Here is an 18,468-nt window from a genome sequence, read left to right as displayed (position 1 = left end):
TTTCCCTCTTAGCGTGACTCACTTGAGTCTTGTTGGAAGAGCCGCATCGGGTTCCTATTGAAATGGGCTTTTCCTCGTGTGGTTTGTTCGTCATCCAGTTCACGATAGTTGTGTCTCAAGTCTGACTGAATTCTGACCAGTTTTACATGCATCGCTCGTAGGGTTAATTTAAGCCAAAGATTATCTGATCTCATAGGCACACACACACATCTCACTCACACACCGACCAGCTGTCACTCCCTGGTTCGTAGACTTGCTCGCCCCCCCACTCCCTTCTCCATAAACTGAGACATACAGCCCAGTGCACCACCCGTCCTTCGTACACTTCTCCTGTTATCTCGCGAGGCTGGGGCCTGCCGATAAAATTGAATGGATTGTATAAAAAAAAAAAGAGTAGAGAGAAAGAGAGACAAAAAAAGGGCGGGGATTTACAGAAGTTCATCGTGATGCTGTCTGCAGTCTGAGCTCCTTCGAACAGGGAGACTAGCAGTACACTTAATCGTCAAGAAAAAAAAGTCCATCACATGATAGAAATTGAGGAAACACATTTAAAATGTCACCTTACAATGGCGAGGACTCGTCTTAAGAAATAATCGATTAAACAGTAGTAGAATTGCGATTCACAAAATTAACTGCCAACATCAAGGATAAATGCGCTGAGAGCGAAAAGGGACCGAACGACAAAAAAAAGGTTGACGGGGTCAAGCCCCGTCCCGTCGGGTGAAGCAAGATGAATCACAATATCGCGTAAACGGAGTGAAACTCCATCGCCCTCACTGCGCCATGCTCTTCGTTTTACTGCGAAGAATAAATCAAATCCGTAAAAACAACTGGAGTATCACATGGGAGGCAAACGTGAAGCAGAAACTAGGAACCTCTTTTCATTTTTCAACAGCGCCCACCGAGTGGGCGTCTGTTCGCTGTCTAAGCCTGCTGCTCGAAGTCCTAGAAGGCCCCTAACAAGGGGTATTATGCTGTGTATGAGAAAAGAGGTAGGAAAAGAAAAAAAAAAAGAAGACAGCCCAAAAATAAAGGAAAAGGACAACGAATTAAACTTTTAGAAGGAAGGGGAAGGAATGGCTCTTCTACCCTTGCATCTTTGTTGGCACTCCCTCAAAACACATAATCTGTTCTCTCCCCTGTTAAAGCCTGTCAACCTCGTCTTCAACCTTTGAGATTGTAACCTGGCTATGGTGCTAGCCATAGGAAAGACAAGTGGTGACTGAAAGGCCTAAACAGGGGAAAAGAAAAGGGACCAAACTAAAACAGCAACAAGAAAATAAGAGTACACATTTGCCCCCTGTTAAAAATATCGTGAATCACAGCTGCCACCATTTCATCCATATCATTCCCATCCCGCGTACAGAGAGTTCCTGTGTGTATCCCCGTGTAATGCACCATCCTAAGCGCCCCAGAACCTTTTACACCACGCTTTCCCAAATAAAGACACCAGTTGTGTGATTGAACCCGCACTCCTCACTTTTCAGGAACAAGTGAACAGGAGAGGGGGAAAAAAAAGGATAAGAAAAAAACGAAAAAAAAAAATTGGGGAAAAAAGGCAAAGAACCAGCTGGAAATGCTCACTAGGTCCTGATTCTGGCCAGTTGGTCTGTGAGCTCCTTGTTGTACCGAAGAAGCTCATCAAGCCACTCAGCAGCAGTAGTAAGCATATTGCTCTTGCTGATGCCGCCACCCCGAAGCTTTGGCACGATGGCGCAGAGATCGTCGAAGCCCTCCTTGATAACGGTACGCCTCTTCTGCTCGCTGCGGATGTGGTTCTCCCGCTTCTGTTCTTCCGTCAGGTTTTCTCGAGGCGGCTTCGCTCCGTTCGTCGCCGACTTGCGTCTCTTCGGGGGCGTGGTGCCCTTGGGCGTTGCCTCCGACCCTTCGCCGGGGGACGATCCCGCTCCTGCGGCTTCCGTCTTGGTCTTCCGTCTCCTTCCCGACTTGGCCGTCGTCGGTCGTGGAGAAGATTCGTCCTCGTCGCCTGCAGCAGCAGCCTCTTCCTTGGCAATCTTGCTCTTCCGTCGCTTGCGCGGTGGCCCTTCTCCTATGTCCATGGCCGCTAGGCTAGCCGTCGCAAGAGGGGAACTAGAAGAACCGTGATTAACAACCGGGCTCGACGGCCGCGTCGTCCCGGCGCTCTGGTTGTAACTAAGGCACTGCATCATCTGGAGCTGCTGCGCCGATAGGGCTTCCGTCGTATCTCTAACCGACTGCGGCACGAATCCCTGGGACCCGTTGAAGTTGGCATCCGAACCCCAATAGTAGTCGGTTGCCTGAGTGTGTCCAGGCGACGCTTCCGACGGTTGTCCACTATATAGAACGCTGGGGAATTGGTGGTTGACGATAGCATTAGAACCGTCGACCAAACCATTCATCCCATTCGCGATCCCGTTCTCATTCCTGAGCAGTCCGTGGCCGAGGAGAGTTCCTGGTTCATGCCTATAGTCGGGTCCGAGATCTTGAACGCTGGGAAAGGATGGGTTCATGGGGAACTGGTGCTGGGTGTGCTGGGCCACCTGGGCGACGGCTGATCTGTCTATTGGCCCGTGGTGGAGAACCCTAGCTGCCTCAACGAGCTCAGTATCATCCTTAGGAGCTGCCATAGGCATGGTTGGTTGCGCTACGCGGGGTGTTCCGGCGGAGTATACGGACGGATTGGCCGGGGGCAACATTGCGCCTGATAAATGGGCCGCCCCGTCGTGGGGGTGTTCGAGAAGCTGAAAGTTGTTCGAGAGATTCATGTGGGATGGTGGGCTTGTGCGAGGTTGTTGTCCGAACGAGGTTGTAGAACCTATCAACTGGGGGGGTAGGTCAAGCCAGGAGTCTGTAAAGTTCAATCCTTCGCCGAAGCTGGGTGGTGGATTGCGGTCGGATGAAAGCGTCTCGAAAAAGTTCTGGATGTTGAGTGAGTCGGCAGCGGTCAAGATTGGGTCTCCGGGTGCGGGTTCGGGAGGAGGATCTCGAAAAACGTCCTGGCTCTCATTAAAAGAGTCTAATCGAGGGAGAAAAAAGTAATCATCACATGTTAGCGGTTTTGTTGAAGGAAGGGGGTACAGCGCGCGCGGCCATCTCCAAGGAACGCACGCGGCGCGACTAGGACGCCAACGATGCTAGGTAAACTTACAGCCGAAGGGCAAACTAGGGTCCGAAGGATGTTCGGTCTCCATCCTATGGTGCTGAAGCGAAATCATGTGAGCGCTCGTAGTTATGGAAATGAGGAACGGTTGTCTGGTGGTTCGACGGCGCTGAGTTCGGCCGTCGTAGGTAGCCAAGTAATGGTTGCGCTAGCTCGAGAGGTATAAGGAAGAGTGAAAAGTGTGCTTGAGGGCAGCTCTCTTGAACTTTATAGTGCAAGTCGAAAAGGGATAAAGTCGCGACGCATCGCAATTTATTGCGAGTAGTGCGCTAGGAGAGAGCTGATGCCTCTGAGCGGAAGGAACTCGAGCCGTTGGATTTCGTTGGTCGTATTTCCACGTGGATCGAAGAAAGGGAGCGGGTTCCACCAAGTAGAGAGTAGTTGAGAAAGATCCGGCGCTCCTTCTCAGTATATCAGTGGGTGAGATGTCGGGGTTGTGGGTTGCAGGAAGGTGGCCGTCTTGTGACTGTTTCCTGAATCGATAAGCAGGCCCAGCGTGGAGAGACCACGACGAGAGAATTTGGGGAAGGGAGAAGATGCAGGTTGGAAAGAGGAGGACGATGGTCAGGGTTTGGATGTGTTGCGGCAGCGGTCAATATATGGCTGTACCCAAAACAGACTTATGCGACGTCTGAGAAGTTGGTGGCTGTCTCGAAGGAGGGAAGAGAGGTGGTTATGGTGGTTATGGATGAGAAGTGGTCAATGGAGGTGGTCAAAAGGTGGTGGTGTGTGGGTCGCAGCTTTGAATAGGACTTGAATTTGGTCAAATTGATTTGACGTTGGCTTCCGAGAACGAACAATTTGAAATGCGTGTTTGCCCCAGGCAGGCATGTCATCAACGTCGTCGGAACATGGATCGAAATTGATGGGGTCGAAGCGTTCGAGCGTTTGCTGCGAGAAGAAAATGACGGGCTGGTTGGCTGCTTGCTTGGTTCTTGGTAGCGGGGAGAAAATAGAGAAAAAAATAGTGCGGAGCGGTGCGTCTGGAGAGAAAACCGACAAGGATAGTGGGCGGACTAGCGCAGGTTTTTGGATGCTTGCTGCAATTGTGTGGCTGCGGAGGTGCCGCAACGTAATGCGCTCGCTGGCTCGTTGGCTTGTTTCTGTTTGTTAGGCCAGTGTTTGGCGATGGGCCAGGCGGGGGTGGCCAAAGTCCTTCGACTCCCTCCGCGTGCGGCGGTCTTGGCGCTGCCTCGCTCGATCCGGACTGGGGTCAGTGAACGAGCGAACGAGCGCGGGAAGCTAATATCGAACGTTTACGGTGGGTCAAAAAGAAGTCAGAGGAACGGACGGATTCTTGGTCTAAGGGGGGCTAATATTTGTTGGATTATTCGACGCAAACGAGAAGAGATTACGAAGTAAGTCGAAAAAGAGAAAAAAAAGAAAACAAAAGAAAAGTATATCCTTGTTTTGATGGGAAAGTGGATTGAGGAAGACAGTGGCCAAAACCGGAGGCGGAATGATGACGACAACAATGTTGGAGAGAAGATTGAGGGTTTTGAGGGTTGATGACGGCGATGGTTGAGGTTCAGTCTGGTGAGACTTGGACTGAAGATTTGAGTAGACTCGAGATGCAGTGTCGGGAAACTGGGGGAAGGAAGCAACCGTGGGACGGGTCCTTATTTCGTGGAGCGCTTTTTTCAGTTTCCACCTTCCGCCTTCACGCTTCACCTTTCACCCTTCAGTCGTACATTAGTCCGGAGATAAGTCCCTGTCAAGGAATAGACTCGAAGCGGGGACTTCCAATGTTGGGTGGCGTAAGCAAGATGGCGGAGTACAGTTACTTTCTGCTTCGTACAGGAGTACTTCCAGGTTCCTGCTGGAGACAGCCAGGCTGGAGAAGGAGCGTCTTTCACGGCTGGACCCGGCCAAGATCTGGGGAAGGCGCAAGGGCTGGATGATCTCGCTCTCTCTCTCTCTCTTACACAATTGTTCTCTCGCTCCGCCTATCGCGCTCACAGAATTAAACTTTGTAGAGATTGACTCACATCCTCGTCTACTTCGTAGGATCACTAGCTCGTATGTAACGATGTACTGCGTGTCTTTAACATGGCAAAGGACATCATCACTAGATGATCTGGCTGTCAGGCCTGAATAGCAAGGTCAAAAGGTAATGGGCCGAGACCAGGAGACTGGACTAAATGGAGTATCAGAGATCAATATCAAAATCGTACAGGGGTTGCATTCCACTCGACCCAATGCCGGCCTAGTACCTTGTACATCAATATTTTGAAGGGATCCTCAAAGCATCCCTAGCATTCCCCATCCCCCAGAAACTACCCCATACTTGTAATGACCAGACAAGTGCAGGGCTCCCCACCCACACCACTGCCACCACTGCACGAACTGAGAAATTTCTGGGTTGCAAAGTCGCGTTAACAAACGGATCTAAACCGCAAGCAGGACGCTACTCCGGAAAGATCCTTTTCCCATCTTGGTACACTCCCGAGTCCCGTGTGACCGCCTTGGGACTTGCCCTTGGCGCGCTGGAGCGAGTCGAGTTGTGTGTTGTCGCAAATAGACACAATGGCAACAGATGATTCTAGATCTAGTTTGCGACCCGCAGACCGCTGCTGACGCTAAGTCCTTCAGGAATACTTGCACACTGCTCCATGCTTCGTGCAGCTATTGATCTTCTGCCCCTCCCTTCTACTCGAACTCTCGAGGGAGAAGGGAAGTAAACGTACCAAGTCGTTGTTTGTCTTCAAGCCGGATCTTCGCTCACCAATACTGGACTCGGAGATCCCAACGAGAGCTAAGTAATCGCCGAACACTCCTCTATGATGTCTTTCGAGGTCTGGCAGTCTCGTTTGTACGCTTCGCACACTAACCCCACTGCTTCGAAGCTCTTTCACTATAGAGCTACACTACTTCGTACTTCGTAGGCACGTTGTGGGTCTCAAAGGGACCTCAAATCCACTCTGCTCCTCCGACAATGGACCAAGTTCTTATTGACGTCGAGTTCGTTTGTGCGACCGTCAGCAGCAGTCATGCCCGCCCATACCCTCCTTGGACCACCCTGGTCGATATGTATGTACAAACACACTTCGTAAATCAAATATCTGCATGAAGATAGTATGTACGTACTTCGTATTCGTGCGGTGATTCGTGGTTCGTGCAGTGGTTGCAGTGACGTACGAAGTAGGGGTTGGGGGAAAAGGACCCTAGAATGCCCGATGTCTCCGGTGCTCCGGCGTGTGGTGAGTGTGATGAGAAAGATGAGGAGGGCATGTGCACATGAGGAGGACATTGGGCGGATTCATCGACCGTTCGAGTGAATTTCAAGACAAACGAGTATGCAGGAAGCACGGAAGCAGGGCATTTCAAACCCATTCCATTGGTGCAAACACTACTTGGTAAGGCTCTTGTCCCAGATCCAACTAATTTTATCCTGATACAACTTTGAAATGTTGGAGTGCCTAAAAAAACCCTTCCGTAGGGCCGGACTGGATGCAAGAGGTACCATCAGAATGTCACGCCCACCTGTAGTGGTGGGGCTGATGACTATGCAAACAGAGAACAAGACAATTGGAAACAGCACGGACAATTAATTGGACTTGGACTTGCTAACATGGAGCCAGGCAAACGGGCAACAACGAAGTAACTGTGCCTTGAAGCTAGAGAAGAGGGGGGGGCTTTCACATGTCAAAAACCTGAACCTGACCTGGCCAAGCATTTTTGATGGCGCCAAGAAACATCCAACAAGGGACGTATTTTCGTAGTTTACACTAAAATCGAAAAAAGATAATCAAAATAAGAATGACTAGAAAAAGAGAAACGGGAAGGAGAATCAGAGTAAGCTTGATGCGATGTTTATTCGTCTCCGAGGGGCGAATTGAGGACGGTCTGGTGATGCGATTGCTGGCTTAGCTTGGTTGAATTTGATAGCTTCGTCGACGTCGACGCGGTTCCTCACGCTGACTCGTACACCTTAAGTCTAGGAAGCCAACTCGAGTGCTCACTTCGTCCACTTCGTCCACTTCGTCCACTCGCTCTGTCTAGCTCTACATCATGGATATTCTGAGTTCAAGTCCGTTGAGTGTCGACATGGCTAGCCTGACCCAGCCTCAGGGCAAGGGGTTCTCATTCTCGCTCCGCGTCTCAGGGATAGACGTCTCGAAGCTTACGGACTAGGGCGGGCCTGCTAAACCCAAGTATTCCCCTCCCCCCTCCCCCCTCCCTCTGCCAGACCGCATGCGTCCGTTATCCTCCGAGATCTCAAGCCCTCAACTTACTTGCTGCACGAAGCACACGAAGGAATCGATTCATTTCTTACTTCATATGCAGGGTGCACTTCTGAAATGACGAGGACCATGGCGTGCATTGTTTTTCCCTCCCAGGAGGGTATAAGCTCCCGGCATTGGCCCATGCAAACACTCGACATAGGACACACATATTTCATGCTCTGTCGACAGGAGTGGCATGCACACAAAATACACAGCTCGGTTCGTTGCCCGTTTTGGGCAGTGAATGCCTCCTTTGTCGATTATCCCCGAAGCCCCCAAGTTTCCAAGTTTGAGATCATTCTCCGCTTCGGAGATGAAGCCCATAATGCTAAACTAGGTAGGCCTTTTTGGAAATAGAGAGCCCCCATCTTCTTTCGTATTATTCCTGTCCTTCGTCCTTGATGTGAAGAAGAGTTGTCAATGCAAGGCACACACTGCCATTGTGTTACTTCGTCATAATAGTGTGGTAGCACTCCGTGGTTTTAGTGTCGTGTAGTTGGTAGTCCGTCCCAAGGCCCTGTCCTGTTCCTCGACAAGACCCTGCATTTTTCCAGAAAAACCGACCGAGGTTCATTTTTCCAAGATGCGTCGATGATCCACCGAAATCTGAGTTTAGGTTATGGCTTCTATTTCGCTTCTCCCGCTTCTAGCTAGATTTCAGACGAAAGATGAATACGGACGATGAGGAATTCAATCCCGGCCGAGCCGCTGCTTGAATCCCGAGTATAGAAAATTAATTTCCATGTCGCCTTTTTATATTTTTTTCCTTCTGTAGATATTTCCAAGTTTCTCTTCCTCCTTTTCTACGCCCGCCCAAAGCACTCCTTGATCCGTGGCACCGTTGGACAAGGCGTCGATGCCCCTGTCTTGGAGCTCTTGCGGATAGACGGAAACTTCGACTTGATCAGATCAGGTACGAAGCAAGCTTTCTTCTGAATCTGGGCTCTCAGACCGAGGCAGTGCCGCCACAAAAGTCTCAGGAGTCGGACTCGGCTCACTTCCCCTAGAGTCCGGTTCCAGCTTCCAGCTTCCAGCGCGACTGGCTGTTTGTGTGTGCGGGAGTGCCGCTTTCACAGCTGATCGTCAACGTCATCGCCTCTGGACGAATGCGACCGTCGACACCCGCTTCATCAGCGCATCGACTGGTAAACTTTCCAATCTCGAATATCGGTCCATTGGCGACGATCCAGCCCGTGTCACGAGGGATTGTAATTGTGTTAAAATTAACACTATCCACGCTTCGTGGCCTGTGCCTTGTGCCTTGAATCAACCCACAAACGTTGACATCATCCGCCCAATCCCAAAGCGGCTTCAACCTGGGCCAAACTCAAACCAACATTTCCTTCTCCCCGGTTTCTCGCTGCGCCCGTCCTCCGTTCCGCAGCGTTTTATGCGCCGGACTTGGGAACCAACTTTTGATTCAGCCCGGTTTCTCACTCACCCCCCAAAAACACGTTGAATCCATAATTCAACCCCCGACGCGTCCCCCCCTAAACACCCACACCCCACCCACCCCCCTTTGCGCACTCAGTCACCCGCATCAAGCCGGGCAAGCTCCACCACCACCACCACCTCCTCCTCCCCGCGCCTGATGACCGCCGCCGCGCCGCCCCGGCGCCGGGCTACAGCCGGCCTGCATCTCTCTCTCGGAGCGGTGCCTCCGGCCTTGCGCCCCGCCGTACGCGCGTTCCTTTTCGGATACACTTCGGCCGTGGGTCCTCGCATCCTCACTCTTCTCGTCAAGTATTGCAACTCGCGACGACGTAGCGCGGGTGCCGGTGGACCCGATGGCGAGAAGAAGAGGGAACAGATCGCCGCTTCGTTGAAGAAGGCTTTGGCTTCTGGGTTTGGCTGGAATCGGTTTCCGGCTTTTTGTGCTGCGCTTGCTGGTGGGAGCACGTTGCTTGAGGTACGTATGATGTGGTGAGCTGTTCATTTTGTTTGTGAGGGTCTAGCGTCATTCTGCTTCTCGCGTGCTGGTGGGTTGAGATATGGGAGCTCGGTGGTGCCATTTGCAATGACGACGACATACTAGCCGTTAAGGATAAACGGACTAACACATAGTGCCATCGCAGATACCTGTAAGACGACTGCTTCAAAAGCTACTTGGGTCTAGTCTCGGTGCTTTAACACTCACTAGGTAGGTTACACACGCCAGGCGTAAAACCTAGCCGTTAAGATGTCAACCGCTCTTTTCTAACACCTCCATAGACTCTCAAGATGGCTGGCCACCTTCTTCGCTGCAGCCCTTAGCCTGCAGCTCCTCCAATCCCGCCAAATGCCAGCCTACACGGAAACCGTCCCCGCCAACCCTGATCAGCCTCCAGGCGGGGAGACGAAGACTATCCGCTATGGCGGTCGCACAATGGACCTCACCCTCTTCGCCGTAGCCCGCGCCCTCGACGTCATCGTCCGCGAACTCTGGACCTCGCGGCGCACCCGCCTCGTCGCCGCCAACAAGTGGACAAAGGCCGACGAGGTCATCAGCAACCTCGCCGACCCGACCGTCTTCTCCATCACCTCCGCCATCGTCATGTGGTCGTGGTTCTACTACCCTTTGAACCTGCCCAAGACCTACAGGAAATGGATCTCGTCGGCCGCTGCCGTCGACGAACGCCTCATTGATGCCCTCCGCCTGTGTAAATTCCGCAAGCTCCGCTACGGCGAGGACACGGGCGTGGCTGACGTCCTCGGCTCCATGAGCGTCGACCTCGGCCTCCCCTACGAATGGGGCGACCCTGAGAAAGCCATCCCGTTCCCTTGCGAGATCGTCCACACGGGCTGCGGGCCTTCGTGCGAGTACCACGCCCTGAGCAGATTCCTCCGCTCCTTCGTCTGGTCCATGGCCACCTACCTCCCCATCAACCTCGCCCTCCAGCTCCGCAACCCCTCAGCCAAGGGCCTCAAGCGCGCCCTCCTCTCCGCCATCCGCTCCTCCACCTTCCTCGGCACCTTCATCGCCCTCTTCTACTACGGCGTCTGCCTAACCCGCACCCGCATCGGCCCCAAGTTCTTGGGCACCGACATCCCCGCGCGCAACGCCATCGACGGCGGGCTCTGCGTCGCCACGGGCTGCGCCCTCTGCGGGTGGAGCATCCTCCTCGAAGTGCCCCAGCGGAGACCGGAGCTGGCGCTCTTCGTGGCGCCGAGGGCGTTGGCGCCTTTTTTCCCCAGGAGGTATCCCGTGGGTGAGCAGTGGAAGGAGATTGTGGCGTTTGCTTTTAGTGCGGCGACGGTGTTTTGTGCTGCTGCGGAGGATAAGACGAAGGTTAGGGGGGTGTTGGGGAAGTTGTTGGCGAAGGTTATGCAGAAGTGAGATGGGGGCGTTGTAATGTGTGGTAAATCTTTGTTCTCATAGAAGTTGGATTTGGTTGAGAGAAGGGGTGTACAATATAGATTGTAGCTGCTGGCTATCAAAAGTGTAGAGAGAGTAGATGGATAGAGGAGGGCTCAAGGCCCCGGCGGCAGCGTTTCTAATTTCAACTCACATTGCATTGCACTACAAATACTTGATCACCACTTTGGACTAGAAACCATTGATCTATTCAGAGGCTACATACGAGACGCATCACTCATTACGGTTAAAGAAAGAGAGCGCCCTATTCAAATGCAAACCTCCTCCAAAGCGTCGCAACCCCCAGCACAAAAACACAAGCCAACAAGTCCGCCCTCACAGTCATGAAGATCTGCCCATACCTCATCACCGCTCCGATATACCCTGCCGTCTTGGGGGGCAAAAAGCCCATGACCATACCCAACACTCCCGAGGGGCTATACCGTCCACCGTCGACGAAGAAGCGAGTAGTAAGGAGGATGGCCTCGACGCTGGCGAAGATCCAGAAGAACCGCTTCGACTCTTCCGAGACGGCGTCGGCACCAAGCAGATCGCGCTCTTCTTTCGTGCCACGGAAGGGCGTAGATAGAGCGACGTAGAGACCGAGAGAAATGGCGAAGAGGGCGTGGAGAACCCGCCAGATGGAGGAGGTGCCGGAGGATGCAGCGGGTTGCTGTTGCTGCGGCATGCCGGGGAAAGGAGGAGGTTGGGCGAAGGGGTTGCCGGCGCCGCCGTTGGGGATACCGCCTCCTGAGAGCATTTGCGTCATCAGGGCGGCGAAGGGGTCGGTTTGGGCCGCCGCGGGCGGGGTTTCGCCTTGGCCGGGGCGGTCGATGCCGAGCATGAGTCGCGTGAGCTCTTCCTGGGAGACGGTCTCCATGCCAGGCGGTACGGGAACGCGGGAACTCAGGCGTGGTTCGTAGTAGTGTTTCGAGATGTCGACTTCTTCGGGGTCGGCGTGCGCTCGGGGCGAAGTTGAACTCGTCTCGGCCGCGATGGGGGTCGTCGTAGCTTGGGTCGTCGTCGTCTCTGGAGCAGGTGGAGCGGGAACGTCTAGCAGGGAGAAGGGGGGGGAAGTCAGCCAACTTGTCATCCAAAAAAGCCAAGTCACCCGAAAATCAGGGACCTGTGTGAAGTAAATATGTCATAGAATCCAAATCTATACCTTTTTGTATTCCTCCGCCGAGGCCCGTAATCCTGTTTAACCTCGCTGATCCTCCAGCTCGAATCTTTGCCTCACGACGCTCCTTTCGGAGGCGGGCTTGCTCGGCGGCGCGCTGAGAGGCAGCATCCTCGGCGCTGAGGGCGGGATTGTCAGCCATTTTTTCCGTAATTTCCTTGTCTAGTTATCGGTCTTGGGGATGAAAAGAAGTATTGTGGGAGAAGGTTCCGAGTTGTTCAAAGGGCTGTCGAAGATTGCTAAAGATTGTTGAAGATGTGTGGTGAACAAGTGTCGTCAAAGTCAAGCGTGCCATTTTCTGATTCGCCCAAGCTTTCCAAGATCGTCACTGTAGCCCCACTCAACCAATGTTGGAGCTTGTCCGTCCTTCGTAAACAGTTTGAGGGCGATTGGGAGAAACAGAAAAAGAATTATTAGAGATTACTTGTATCAGTAACTATATGGAAGATTTCATGTGCTAGAAGCAGTTAAATAAATATAAATTTTATAAACTACATGTACCTCAGTATTCTTATGTTGTTGAACGGATCAATCAGTCATGGGGAGGGACCATCTTTCAGTGGTGTGCCCAGACGTTCATAGATCAATATTGCCCACATCAATGACCACAGCCTGCCAGGGCCGATGAACTTCTCGCTGCCTGCAGCCTGGTCAGTTCCCGATGATTTCTTCACTCCTCATCATATCCTTGGCGTTTTCCTGCCTGCCCCAGAGGGTGCCGGTAATCGAATTTAGCCCCCATGAGTTTCGGATACGCAGTCGGTGATGTTGTCGCCGTGCTCGGCCTCCTTGAGCGGATTGCGGTTGAAATCCGCAACTACCAGGATGCGCCTCATCATTTCCAGCAGCTCCGGGCCGAGCTTGACATGCATCGAACCACCATCCAAGCCGTTCTCGGAATGGAACCTGAAAGCGCAGAATCCTTTGTAATCATCCAGCGGATGCGCGCTGTAGCGTTCCATTGTCGGCTGCCGCTGCAGCAGTTCATCGACCGACTGCACGGCAAGGAGCGAGCACTTGGCCACTTTCGGACAAGGACCCTGGTTTCTATCGGTACACGACTACATTGGTCTATGGTGGCCAGGAAGGATGTGGATGAGCTGAGGAACACTCTTCTCTCGGGAATGCTAGCCATTAGCGTCCTCCAGGGAAGACTCCAGGTGTAGGCAGATTAACACGCCAATCTGCTCCAGTGATGAGAGTGATCGGCGGCACCTTGGTGTTGCGCTTGGTGCATTTCTCGTTGGACTAACATGTCATCTTCAGGTTACAGATTCAGAGACTGGGGCCAGAAATCAGCCACGTCGCCAAAGTCCAGTCCCAACACCTCGCCGACTTCTCCCGCGAGATGGACTTACTTCGAGCGACCGCCGAGAAGGCACCCCAGGTCGTTACGGAGTTGAAGTCGTCCATCGATCAAAACCGCCTGGAGACGACCGGCCAACTTGAGAAAATCGACCAGAAGATGGAGCTTGTCCAGTCCAACATCAAGTTCATAAGCGAGGGCTTCTGTGCGGTGAGAGAGTTCGGCCAGGGCCTTGGGAACAAGATCACGGCAGCTTTGAGCCAGATGTTTGCCCTGATGGTGCAACTGCGGAAGCTGATGCAACTGTAAGTCCTCTTCCCTTCCTGGTGTCTTGATTAAAATGATGCTGACGTAGACCCAGGCTCGCTCGGACATCGAGTGATATTCGTCGTGCAGTTTCACGGAACGTGTGAGCAATCTCTCCCCGCCCGATTCCTCGCTACGGAACTAACGTGGAAAGATCTCTTCTTCTTGACATTCGGAGGGCCATGAATCGAATAGCTCGGTCCATAGATGCCATTCCGCTTCATCTGAGCCTGGACCTTATACGGTTCGACGATGCGCTGGGAGAAAGCTGGGCTCTCCCGTTTCAGGCATGCGCGGCATGGAAGGTATGTATCCACGACGTCAATTGTTGACGTGGCCCTGAAATACCAAGATGAAACTTACCAAGCTGCTGGCAGCCTTTCTGGGAGATGCTTGAGCTCGTTGTCTTCGGCAACAACCGCCCAGGCTCGTCCCGAGTCGCGATGGGTCAATTTACGCTGAGGATCGTCAACGGCTGTCGAGATATATCAATTGTGGACTGGGACACTTCAATCCAACCCAACATGCACATCGAGCAGTGGATGGTCGTACCGGAGCTTCCCACCGAGTCCAAATCCTGCCCCTTTCCGGACTGTAGCGGAACACTTCCTACTGATTTGGAGCCGCCTAGAGAGTTTATATGGTAGGCATGCGGGCTATGTCTATATCTAAAAACGTAGAGAATTTTGTAACTGATAGGCGGGTTAGCTCGAAGTGCCGACGCGCAGCAGCGATGAAAGAAAAGTATGAGAATGTAGTAGCTCTCTACGAACCTATTACACTCTTCAACCCTCCCAACTCGCCTTTAACTGCGTACGATTCGGAAAAGGCGACTCAAAGGACTGGACCACCAAAATTGGGGAAAATCAAGAGTTTGGATGACGAAATTGTGCTCTTCCGCAGAGTGCAAAGCTACAAATCCGTCGAGCCCATCGCTACGTGGGAAGAGGCACAGGCCAATCTCCACGTAGACAAGAACAACGCGAGTGCGAACCAGTTCATGGGCTGGCATGCGCTAACCATAGAGAAGGATCCTGAATCTGCCATCCGATATCTACGTACGGCTTCTGATTCGCATGGTATGGAGCGTCCAACCGACCCACATTATAATGTGACTAGAACCAACGCAGACGCGTAGCTAAACAACTCGCCAACGCCTCGCAGTCGAACTACCTCCTAGGCCGGGCCTATATGGAATTGGCTGACATAGCTAAAGCGCATGAATTTTACCAGAAGGCTGTCTGGGGCGATGGCATAAATCCTTCGTACTGGATCTCGATCGGGGTTCTGCATTACGAAGTTGGCCAATGGAGAGAATCGCTAGATGCCCTAGCTCTATCTGCCGAGCTCAACAGCACGGCCTGGGAGGCTTGGATGAATTTGGGAATACTGGTATGTCGTTACCGTCCCTTAAGGGCCTATTGACCAAGTAAGCATAGCTAAATCATCAAGTATGACACGACCCACCAATTTGCCGACTCGATGGACGCTTACGAGCGTTGTCTGAAGTTGAACCCAGAAGCTCGGCATGCGAGGCGGAGACTGATGGGAGCAACTCCGCCACCGGCCTTTGATTCTAGAGAGTTCGGGATGGTGGAACCTCCGCTGCGACATGTCAACGAGGCAATTCCCCTGGATGGCCCTGGGAATGACATACACCTCAACCCGATTCGACTGGACCACGACGAGGAAGATTCTGAATGGGAGACAGATTCTGAACAGGAGACTTCATCTGGCATAGACACAGAATTGCTTTCTTCAGACGAAGAATGAAAGGCAAATCTGCTACTTTTGGAATCTGTCAAACATCGCAAACTGTCCCGGAACTAGAGTGAGACCCCTAAGTTGGTGTGGTCTCACATCCTGGATCTGAAAGAGGACCAGTATCGGGTTCGCCGAATTGGCGTAAACCGTGTTCAGGTATCTCTGATGATTGATTGTATTGTTGTTTGCTCGCTTTGGATTCTGTCAATAGCGCAAGATTTCCTACCGCTGTCTGTCTCTAGTCTCTAGATGGCGCCGACTATGCGCGGCACTCCATCAATACCGCAGCATTCCTAATCATATATGTCGCCATGGCCCTCCCTCGGATAGCCCTCAAGTTCCGTCCCTAAGGGTCAAGGATATTTCCCACGCCGTATGAGATGCATGCTTGCCTATGGAGCGGGTAAGTTGAACGTGGTATATGGCTTGCCCTTGTGCTTCTTTAGTAAACTTCAATGAAGGGTCTATCCCTCACTCGATATATATATATATGCGCTATTCCCCTCCTGAGAGGCCACGGCGATGTAAGCCAAAGGGAACGAGCGCCTTCACACCCTCTGCACCTTCCTCGACAACATTCGGCCTCCGCCATATGCTTTATATATGAGGATCCGCCAAGAACTCCCAACCGAGTAGCTCAAGCAGTGGTGACACTACAACCAGTGGCCAAGTGGTCATTGGAGCGCTCAGAAGGTTAGAAAATTGCAAATTTTCGTAGCTCGTGGGAAGCTCCCGGATTCGATCCTGGGAGCAACCCGCGAGTGAGCTTTTTGCTTTTTGTTTTTTGCCTTCTTCTTTTTCCTTTCCTACCATGACCGCCGAGAAGACAATATTAAATTATTTTCTTGGTGAAGTGAGAACTGCTGCTTTGGGGCTGTCGTTGGATTCCATGCAAGAGACCCAGACCGCCATCTTAAAACGGATTGCAGAGGGACCTACGCATTGGCTTCTCCCCACCCGAAGCTCATATGAGAAGTTGTAAATCAATAATCTTAAGTCCCGGCCATCAAAGAGTAATCGGGCCCATCCATGGTCTATTCGGCTGGCCAGGTTGGATCAATCCATATCGGCAATGCGTTGTTGGTACACGTGAACCCTCGAAAGATACTCCTCGTCATTCCACCGTTCCACCCCGTCAACAATCGCCACTTTCGGTGGCCCAATCTGCTCCACGGCATAGCTCGCAGCCACAGACCCCGAAATCATGGCCTCAGTCAAGTCCCTCGATTCTCCATACGTGGCTGTAAATCCGCCAAGGAAGCAATTCCCAGCGCCGGTCGCGTCCACAACTTTTGGCGACGCTCCACTATGAAATGGAGGGAAGCGTCTGGCTGGGTAAGTCCGCGACACGGCGAGACTTCCGTGCGCGCCACAACGTATGATAACTACGCCTTGGCCATCCGGCCCGACTCCGGATTCCAGGATTTCATAGGCGTAGCGTTCGATTACTGCAAGTTCGAGCTCCCGCGTCGGATCTTCGTTCCTCTCTTCCTCGGATTGAAACGTGGCAATGAGCTCTTGGTGATTTGGCGAGTATACGTCGACGAGTTTCGCAGCTTTGAGGTGGGCGTCTCGACTTCCCGCGACGCAGGATAATGGCGCTGGCTCCCATACAAGCAGCGGTCGCGTGGAGATACCCTCAGCAGCTCGAAGCTCTAGCAGTTGAGGTACAAATTTCTCCATATCCCGGGGAGAGGCAAGGAAGTGGAAGTTGAGGGAGCCCAATAGCGCCGAGCCCTTCAAATCATTGGGGGTTGGTTGTATGGGGGGATTAACGTATTTAGAGGTTTTCTCTGTTACACACCGGAAATGTGTCTACAGTTAGAACTTTCAATATAAACAGGGGAAAAGGGGGGGGTTCCTTCACTAACTATCAAAATCGACGCCTTCGTACTGAAGAAGGCCACGCGTAGATAACCTCTTAAGGTCCTTGTTAACAAGGAGGTTAAGGCCCCATCGTCTAAAGAGGTCGAGCACTGCATCCGGAAAGTCCCTGCCGGCCATCACAATACAGCCGACTTCCTTGGATCGGGCTCCAGACAGCACAATGCGTGAGCCAACAGTGCCTGAGGCACAGCAAATTAGTCAGTCATTAAATATTAGAGAAGGCTATACAAGTATCCTTTTTCCCGATTTTCCTACTTACTATACAGCCCGGAGCCTCCTGGGACGTCATAGAGCGGTTCCTTGCCCGGGAACCGCAGCTCGTCCAGGACTATCATGCCCAGTGAAACATTGGTGATCTTTTCGCGTCCACGATCTGCCGCGGTGGATAGAATTGAACCCATGGCTGGGCGAGAACAAGGGTGTTCTGTGTTAACGCCAGAGATGAAGCCAGGCTTCGGTTTGCGTAGGAACGCGGGGGAGATGCAGATGGTTTGGGCTCAGCATGATCCAAGATCAATACCACATGCAGCCAATGAATGTCGATTCCGAAATCCAAAATTAGCACCTAAGCGCCGGCCACTAGCGGGATGAGTGGCGGCGCCTGGATCGATGATCCCTTTCATTCCTTCATCCAACCAACATTAATACTATCCTTTCAGTGTCCGACCGTCTATTATGCAATTCAAATGCTGATATGAGGGAGTGGGCGCGTAGCTGTGGATGCTCATTGGCATACTGCTTCTCTCCTGAATCACTGGAATGTCGTACAACATACTCTGGCTTCACACCAACCGTTGGGATCCCACGACTCTCCTAAATATGAAGCAGTATAATTACCTTGTTCCGGTCGTACCTGTTGCTTCTGCAGAGATGAGGAAGCGATGCCCATCGAGATTACACACCAGCGGTTTAAACCAGGATCATAAGTGAATCGTATCAAGAGATACAATCCGATGAAGACAATGGCGTCGTACGGCGAAGACGATGAATCCCTAGCGGGTTATATTAAGAGTCTACCGAGCACAATTTCGCTGGCTCTGACAGAGATCTCATTAACGCCAGATGGGAAGAAAGTCTCTCGCCAAAGTTTCACGGACCATGACGCATTCCTCCAACACATGTCAGCCAGAGTGAGTCCGGACCCATAGCCCAAGACGAGCTTTCTGCTCCCCGAAATGCCACGCCGACAGCAGTACGGCGGGGCATCTGACAACGCAAATCGAGCTGCGCCGATATCTCGCGCTGACAGTGGATGATAAAGCCGCAGAAGGAGTTGAAGATCAGAGTCATGTACGTATCAAAACGGCGCAACCCGCCCGATGT

General features: G+C 52.4%; 5 protein-coding genes across 5 annotated transcripts; 2 read left to right on the top strand and 3 right to left on the bottom strand.

Annotated features, from left to right (window-relative positions):
- Window positions 1–1,583: 1,583 nt before the first annotated feature.
- SAPIO_CDS3928 (Uncharacterized protein) lies at window positions 1,584–3,173 on the bottom strand (the record flags this gene model as incomplete). Its single annotated transcript, XM_016786605.1, has 2 exons — window positions 1,584–2,998; window positions 3,131–3,173. 2 exons carry the CDS (start codon window positions 3,171–3,173, stop codon window positions 1,584–1,586), a joined length of 1,458 nt encoding a protein of 485 aa, XP_016643581.1.
- A 5,786-nt stretch (window positions 3,174–8,959) lies between these two features.
- Window positions 8,960–10,684, top strand: SAPIO_CDS3927 (Uncharacterized protein; the record flags this gene model as incomplete). Its single annotated transcript, XM_016786604.1, has 3 exons — window positions 8,960–9,277; window positions 9,444–9,508; window positions 9,580–10,684. The coding sequence occupies 3 exons, from the start codon at window positions 8,960–8,962 to the stop codon at window positions 10,682–10,684; spliced, it is 1,488 nt and encodes a 495-aa protein (XP_016643580.1).
- A 283-nt stretch (window positions 10,685–10,967) lies between these two features.
- On the bottom strand, window positions 10,968–12,024 carry SAPIO_CDS3926 (uncharacterized protein; the record flags this gene model as incomplete). Its single annotated transcript, XM_016786603.1, has 2 exons — window positions 10,968–11,755; window positions 11,868–12,024. 2 exons carry the CDS (start codon window positions 12,022–12,024, stop codon window positions 10,968–10,970), a joined length of 945 nt encoding a protein of 314 aa, XP_016643579.1.
- A 598-nt stretch (window positions 12,025–12,622) lies between these two features.
- On the top strand, window positions 12,623–15,267 carry SAPIO_CDS3925 (uncharacterized protein; the record flags this gene model as incomplete). Its single annotated transcript, XM_016786602.1, has 7 exons — window positions 12,623–13,044; window positions 13,149–13,493; window positions 13,649–13,799; window positions 13,872–14,137; window positions 14,203–14,573; window positions 14,633–14,886; window positions 14,947–15,267. 7 exons carry the CDS (start codon window positions 12,623–12,625, stop codon window positions 15,265–15,267), a joined length of 2,130 nt encoding a protein of 709 aa, XP_016643578.1.
- A 1,047-nt stretch (window positions 15,268–16,314) lies between these two features.
- On the bottom strand, window positions 16,315–17,546 carry SAPIO_CDS3924 (uncharacterized protein; the record flags this gene model as incomplete). The annotated part of the gene is made up of 3 exons (XM_016786601.1): window positions 16,315–17,051; window positions 17,130–17,324; window positions 17,405–17,546. The coding sequence occupies 3 exons, from the start codon at window positions 17,544–17,546 to the stop codon at window positions 16,315–16,317; spliced, it is 1,074 nt and encodes a 357-aa protein (XP_016643577.1).
- Between the last annotated feature and the right edge of the window lie 922 nt (window positions 17,547–18,468).

Source organism: Scedosporium apiospermum, assembly GCF_000732125.1.
Source record: "Scedosporium apiospermum strain IHEM 14462 chromosome Unknown SEQ_SAPIO_0090, whole genome shotgun sequence".
Taxonomy (NCBI): domain Eukaryota; kingdom Fungi; phylum Ascomycota; class Sordariomycetes; order Microascales; family Microascaceae; genus Scedosporium; species Scedosporium apiospermum.
Note: the sequence above shows the minus strand (reverse complement) of the source record. Positions and strands in the feature narration are given on the sequence as shown.